This window comes from Copadichromis virginalis, linkage group LG9 (genome assembly GCF_057382275.1).
Source record: "Copadichromis virginalis isolate Kocher_CV1m ecotype Utaka linkage group LG9, C_Virginalis_male_GT1.1, whole genome shotgun sequence".
NCBI classification, from domain to species: domain Eukaryota; kingdom Metazoa; phylum Chordata; class Actinopteri; order Cichliformes; family Cichlidae; genus Copadichromis; species Copadichromis virginalis.
The window spans coordinates 19,518,065-19,525,803 of record NC_140626.1 but is presented as its reverse complement, the minus strand read 5'-3'; the positions used below and the strand labels follow the sequence as shown (position 1 = coordinate 19,525,803).

Sequence of the window (7,739 nt, the reverse complement as noted above, 5' to 3'; positions counted from 1 at the left end):
TCATGTGCGAGTGTCTGTGGGGTAGTCAGTGAAAGGGCAATGGTGGTGAGTCAGAGTTTGTATGTTTGGGGGGTGGGTGATAGCAGGGAGTGAATTTAGCATCCTGACAGCCTCTGTTTTTTATTTTATTTTTATGTATTGTTACTAGCACCAGACCTACAAGGGAAATCTGGAACTACACCAATTGGCAAATTAAAATTAATATTGGATTATTAGAGGGACACTGAAGTTCATTATTGCACGTTGTTTTGAGGAGCTAACCCAAGCAAATATGCATATTGTTGTCATAGGTACCTTCACTACTGCTTGCCCAAGAAATTGTGAAAACAACCCTGTTGACTCATTTTGGATTCGTGCCTCTGCTGCTGTAAGTTTTCAACATGAATTTACTACATTTTCTTTCTCTCTGTTAAACAGTATAGTCCTGAGGTCCTGCATTGCTTAAAATAACACACAAGTGGACTGCAGAGTGCAGCAAATCCCTCCTGAGTATAAGTGATGGTGTTGGAGAAAAGAAATGTTCACGTCTCGTTGTCTGTCAATGAGGTTTTGTGTCGGTCTCCATGGAGCGCTCTCCTGAGTGAGTGGCAGCCCACACATTCAAAAGAGCCCATGAGATTAAAGGTTAAGCATTTCAGTTGTTAAAGGGAATGACCCCTCCAAAAATACATTCAAAAATACATTCAGCTAGAGATGCTGCACTGCAATAAATTTGAGTTTAATTAATTTGTAAAGATCCTTTACTTATGGGACGCATGCTGCAAACGCAAGTGCCACATAGCTTTAAATAAAGTAGCTTTTCATTTTGGCATTAATTCAGAAAGCACAAAAATACCATAAAGTAAGGAAAATATAAAATTAAGTGAGAGAATTAAATGTTTTTATAAATGAAATGCTTTTTTTTTCCTGGATTACACCGCTATTACTTAACAGTGACCTCTCCCAGAACTAGCGAGCGCTCATCCTGGAATTTGTTACATAAGTCACCTAAATCTACCATTTCATGACACTCTTAGCAAATCTTTGGAAAGTAGTACAACTTGTTTTGTTCAAAATTATTACAACATTTGGACAGTTAAAAATGGTAAAACCTCAGTTATATGTTGCAGCCCCATACTTCCTGTTTTGAATACAAAGATGTTTGCATAATATCAATCTGTGGAGTATGAAGTACAGTTATTTCTCAAAATAAGGGACTTCATATGTCCCATGCTCCATTAACACATCAATAGTGACTTCTGATTGATAAACCTCACTTTACAGGAAGAGACAAATAACTAACATTAATTTCAGGACCAAATCTCGTGTTATTTTTTAGTTTTTTCTTACAAGATGACTGAGTGTTTCTTCAAAATCCCCTTTGTGTGTCTGTACAGTATGCAGATGTTGCCTGTGGTGATGTCACGGCAATGCTAAGCGGGTCCACCATCACACCATTCGATCCTACAAGGTAGAGCTGCTTCTGCTTCTCCCACAGTTTTATGACTTTTAGTGAGAAAAATAAAGAAATGTCTTCCATTATAATGTTAATGAGAGCCACTAATGTAACACTGGCATATGCACCTAGTTTCAAGGAATCTTAAGGCTTTGCTTTGCCTTTGTATTTAGTTCTTTATTCATCACTTTTTTCATATTTTTTTAAATGACTAAGTGCAAAAAGTGACTTTTATGTCTGCCTTGCCACTGCAGAGTAAAAGTTCTATTTAAAAAACAGTTATTATTGTCCTTCTTGCACAAGGTCAAAGGTTGTTGTAAAAAAATGTTCTTGTTCTACAAACCAAATCAGGTTGGAAAGTTTTTTAACAATCTGCAACTGAAGTAGTTCTGTCAAGGTTAGTGCTGTAGCAGGCAAGATGTGGACCCAAAAGCAGAACTCAGCACCCACGGGGATAAACTCAAAGAGGCAGCTTTATTTGCTGTGAACATCCGAGCGTAGAAAACACAAAACATAACCTAAACAGGAAGCAAACTAAAACCACTCAGGGAAACGAGGCCTGTGGGAGAGACACACAGCAACATGAGGAAACGACGCAAAACTGGGCAGAGAGAAACACAGGGCTTAAATACACAAGGGAGTAATGAGGGAATGGGAAACAGGAGGGAAACACAGCTGGGACTAATCTGATAAAACGAAACAAGGAGGGAGCAACACTGAAACACTGAGCATGGGACATCAGACAGTCAAATTAAAACAGGAAGTGTAAGACATTCACAAAGACCCACAGTTGACATTGAGACATGGAGACATGACTGACCGGGGAGACAGGGAACATAGAGAACACGTGGAACATGGGGAAGGCACCGTAACAAAAAGCTAAAGACTGGAAACAAAAAATATAACACAGAGAGATTAAGAATAAGAACCAAAACCATGAATAACACTAAATCAAATAATATAAATTTATTAAAAAAAACACAAAACACTGGGTCTGAATTGTTGTCTAACGTAAAATGCTATGTGCGCCGACAGCAACAAAATTGCAAGAGATGGTAACAGATTTGTGGTTTTCATCATTGAATCACAAACAGATTGCCAAATTGGCCTCATTTAGTCACAAAGTGATAGCAGACTGATTCTGTCTAACTGTTTTATCAATGTCTTGATTCATCACAGCTGCTTTGAAGATGGCAGCTAGCAGGTAGCAGTCACAGACTCAGTTCCTCATCTTAAGAGCAGCATTTTTAAAATCCATCTCACTCGTCAAGTTAATTTTAAGTGGTCTTACAGTTGTGGTTTGAATTTTGGGTTGTTGTTTTTTTTTACTCTTCAGTACTTTTGCAAAAGTTGAGGTGACGAGGTTTAAAGCCCCTAAGGTCAGGAGCCTGAATGTTGTTATGGTCATACAGAAGAATGCCAAGTAAGATTTCCTCTTATATGCAAATCTTTCACCACAATGTTGTCCTTTATTTGTTTAATTTACATCAGAATGGCCAATCGGGGCATGAATATTTTAAAACTGAGCCTACATTCACTGCTTCTGTTCCATTTGTTCAGATCAAACTGCAAAAACGCATCCCTGCAGAAATTAAAGAAAGCGCTACATACAGGGATAACATACAGCTGCAAAGACGTGCCTGAGTAAGTACATGTGCATTACAAAGGAACTGACGACCTGTTTGTGTGTGTCCTCACAAAGCACGACTGACCTCTCGTTATTATCCTGGATTGTGTTCAAACAGATCTCGGATTCAAGAATGCGGCTCCAAACCACAGATAGCATGTAAAACCTGCTGGTGAACAAGTCTGATTATATCAGACACAACATAGTAGCATTCAGCCATAGAAACCTTTCACTTGTTTCCTTTTCAATTTTTAAATAAACTGAGTATTTTCTTTTCACATATATGTGAAATATGTTTTTCAAATGAACATCTGTAATACATCACATTATGAAAATATTGTTTTTCATTTTGTGGGATCTGATGTGAAACTTTTTTTTCTTTTCTTTCTTTTTTTTTAAATTAAACACACTGAGTATGAAGGCTGCTATCTCCTGGTCACAGAATATGCTTTATTTTCAAAATAAAATGTTAAGACACAAGGTTGTAAACTTTATTTGTATTTCAGTGTAATAATGATTGTTATGTAATCACATTTGAATCCAGTAAAGTGCAAACACATCATGTCTTTGTTGTTTAAAGTCTGGACTGAAAATCTGTCGCAACAGTTCTTATGGGGTGACGAATGCAAATTTGACGTTTTTTTGTTCACATTGTCAGCATGTGTCGAGGATGTACAACAGTGAGTGTCTAAAGCCATCTATAAAACACCATGGAGTCTCTGTCATGGTTTGGGGCTTCATTTCAACAAGTATGGATTGATCTCCCCAGAGCCAGAATCTCAACAATATTAAAGCAGAGTGGGATCATCTCGACAGAACAGAAGGCAGCCAACATCCAAAGAAAAGCTTTAAAAATCCTCCAAGAAGCCTAGAGAACTATTCCTCAAGACTACTTCAAGGAATGGCAAGAAAATATAGACTTTCATGGTCATTAGAATTGTACAAACTCTTGCCTTATACACTCTATTTTCATGCATGTTTGCACATATTTTAATAACAGCAGCAATTTCCCATTTTTCCAACAAAATATAAAATATAAAGAAATGTGGGGTGACTCAAGACTTTTGATTTACTCATTACTGTATTTAAACAACCAAAAGCTTTTATTCTGCATTTCTCTGGAAGTTCATTTATTCTTGTGACAGATGCTTGAAAAACGTTCACATCAATGAGCTAAGCCATGTCAAGGCCTGTTCATCTAACACTGGCTTCCATAACACACCCATCCAGATAAGATTAGCCGCTTACCCTATTTTAGCAGTTGACTCACCTAGTAAAGGCAGCTCCTTGGCTTAAATGTCAGGTGGATTTATCTAAAGGTCATTCTATTATAATTAGTGCTAATGGGTGAAAGTGAAAGCAGTTAACCTTTTATTAAAAGTTGTAACGATCTAAACTAAATCCACAGATGGCTTGATAATAACAGTGTCAGTAGAGCAGATGAGCACACTGGTTTGACCAACGATGACTAAATAATGATGCAGTCAGTGTCAACATGGACCAGAAGTGTTTGCAGCATTTAACCCTTTAAAACCTGAATCATGAAATAATTGCCAGAAAATAACATTTTTCTGAAAATATTGTTTATTTAACCTTCTTTTGTTTAATTTTATTTAATTGTTTAAAAATTGAATCACATTTCAATTTCCATATATGACATTTAATTTGTATCATATTTGCTTATCTGTTTTGTTTTGGGGGTTTTTTGATTGCTTAGAAATATATTGTGCAATTTATTTAGGTTTTTCAGGGGAGGAAATTCACACTGATTATGTTGAAGTCCCAAAAACTTTCAAAAAACTGTATGTATCAAATATGATACACTAGGCATTAAGGGGTTAATTTGGACACAGCATCTTATATGTATACTGGACCATAAGCAGTGACAATGCCCCGCTGATATGTATGGTTCCCGCTTTCAGTAGATGAATGAAACCAGTCTTGTCATGTCAAATAATGCACATATAATACAACGTTTTTTTTCTTCTTGTATCCAGATCAATTGATGAGCTAAATAGGTTAAATAAAGCCCAGTTTATTGTTGCGAAGTGGACAAAACTGTCTTAATGCGTGTGTGTTTTGGAGCTACTTTCAAAGGGTTTTGCCAGTTGGCCTTTACCTTTGTGATTCTTCTTTACATGCAGATTCACTACATTCATCCACCATTTGTTTGTTTTTCTAGTGACTGAGCATGCCTGCAAAAGGGTTAGAGGGAAAGAAAAAAGAGAACAGGGCGGTTTAAAAGAGGTTCACTTACAGGAGAAATGCAATGATAGAGGAAATAATTAGCAAATTCTGTAGTTTCAGTAGTTAATTTCATAGTAAAAAGTTAAGCTATTCATTTCATTACGGTCTACCACTAAGCTACAGTTCTGTTCAGTTCAGTGTTATTTATATTGCGCCAAATCACATCAACAGTCACCTCAAGGTGCTTTAGACTGTAAGGTAAAGACCCTACAGTATTACAGAGAAATCACAAGAAGATGATCCCCTATGAGCAAACCCTGAGCTATAAAGAAAGAAAACTCCCTTTTAATGGGAAGAAACCTCCAGCAGAACCAGGGACAGGGAGGATCAGCCGTCTGCCATGAACTTTCGGGCAAAGGGAAAGAGAAAAGAAAAAGAAAAGCACAGGTAGACAGGACAAAACGCAAACTATAGAAAAGACTGACGGGAACTCAGAAAACATGAACTGAAACTACACCTTATTGAGGATCTTCCTATGTCACCGTCAGTGGTCTGCAATAGTTAAAAATCATTTTCAGTAAAAGTATACATACAGTCATAGTAAAAAGAAAGCACACTCTCCGTCAGTTCCAATGTTTTATGTATTAAGAGATAAAACAAAACCATCTGGTTCTTAGCCAGACTTACAATTAGGTAAATACAACCGGGGGGAACTACAAACGTGACATTTTACACGGTGTCATTATTTATTTAACAAAAACATAGCCAAGAAACAGTGTGCAAGCACAGCCCATGAATCAGTCACTTGTAAAACCTCCTTTAGCAACAACTTGAAGTAGCATGAGGTACATTTTTTTTTGTGTAACTTTATCAGTCTTTCACATTATTGCGATGGAATTTAGGCCCACTGTTCTTTACTGGGATATTTCAGTACTTTCAGTAGATTGCAGTAGATGAATTCTCATCTTTTTCTTTCAGCCATTCAGTTGTAGATTTACTGCTGTGCTGTGATCATTGCCCTATTTCATGGCACAATCTGGGCCAAGCTTTAGCTTATTGGACAGATAGCTTCATATTTGATGCAGGATTACTTTGATATACTATATACTTTGATATAAAGGACATTGTTCTATTGTTTTTAGAAAGAAGAGGCTTTCTACCGGTAACCCTGTCAGACAAGCCGTACTTGTTCAGTGTTTTTCTAGTTATGCTGTCATGAACTTTAACATTTAACATCAGTTAAAGTTAACTGAGGCCTGTAGAGTCTGAGATGTAGCTCTTGGGCTTATTTTGTTCAGTTTCTCTGAGTAGTGCACAACTTGACCTTAGACTAAGCGCCATCACTGCTGGAGAAACTGGAAACTGATTGATTGGAAACCTGAACTTTTGCTTATGTGGAAGCAGTAAAGGTGTAATTAGTTTTTCAGAAACTTTCTGCATTTTGGCTTTGGTTTTCTTCGAGCTAATGACACTGTGTAATATTTCATGCTTTTGTTAGTCTGAAGTTGTATTTACCTAATTTTAAGACATGTTTTATTAAGCCCTGAAAGATTGTGAATTTCCTTTTTCCTTGTTTTTTACTCTAAATCTTGATTTCTATAGTGTATAAAAACTCTGTGACTGTGACTGAAGGGCGTTTTATTTCTAAAACTATAATTATCTGCTTATAAATGTGTTTCACTAATAATATCTAAAAAAATATTTGTTATTCAGTCTTTTTTTGTTTCGTTTTTTTTTTTTTTTTTTAGAGGGATTAGGTGAAAATTTAGGTCAGCTGAAATATATACTTGAAAACAAGCTACACCTTTGATGAGCAGGTCATGCAGTTATGTTTGGTTAAATAATTTATCAGAAAAAAGTCTGTTTCCACGCCTCAAGCAGCACATATGAAAGCCTCAGCTCTGATTTTGGAAACCTGAAACAAAACCTAAAAAGCGAACAGGCTTAGTAAGTTCAAATTCAGCGTCAGTAACTTTCTGTGAAGTCATCGGGATTTTATGGAAAGAAGTCTCTGACAACAAGCAATATTTGCTTAGCTAACTTTCCACTTTTTCATCTAAACGCTGTGTTTGTTTTCTTTCTTCTTTCACTTGAAACCGATAGCAAAGGTTACACTAACACGTGTGCAATTATGCAAACCTGCTAAACCACTGATCACAAGAGAAAGTGTTCCAGAACAAGATCAAACCCGTTTTGGGTTTTTAATTCGTAGGTGTACGCCACAAAGAGCCTTATCTGTTTCGCGTGTGAACCAAAGATCTGTGACAGGATCTTAAAGAGCAGAGTTAGACATATTTGTGTGAGTGATACTCTTGTGGCAGGAAGAGGGAGGCTCCTCGAGCAGAGTAAAACCTCCTCTTTCCTTTCTAGCGTATAGCTGCTGTGTCACACGTACCGTAAATGGGCTGTATTGGTGCTGGGAAGAGGCGTTCGGGGTTCTCACTGCACAGGTGTAATATGAAGAAGGCCCCTTGTGTAAAACCACAACAT

The 7,739-nt window shown here is 37.0% G+C and overlaps 1 protein-coding gene across 1 annotated transcript in view; it reads left to right on the top strand.

Moving 5' to 3' along the window:
• LOC146701743 (ADP-ribosyl cyclase/cyclic ADP-ribose hydrolase 1-like) overlaps nt 1–3,335 on the top strand; it is a 4,093-nt gene extending 758 nt beyond the window's left edge. The window contains exons 3-7 of the mRNA XM_085469207.1: nt 291–367; nt 1,377–1,450; nt 2,772–2,858; nt 2,996–3,079; nt 3,181–3,335. Of these exons, the coding sequence (XP_085325333.1) occupies nt 291–367; nt 1,377–1,450; nt 2,772–2,858; nt 2,996–3,079; nt 3,181–3,238 (380 nt within the window). The 3' untranslated portion in view covers nt 3,239–3,335. The remainder of the gene's footprint in view (nt 1–290; nt 368–1,376; nt 1,451–2,771; nt 2,859–2,995; nt 3,080–3,180) is intronic.
• Nucleotides 3,336–7,739: the final 4,404 nt, after the last annotated feature.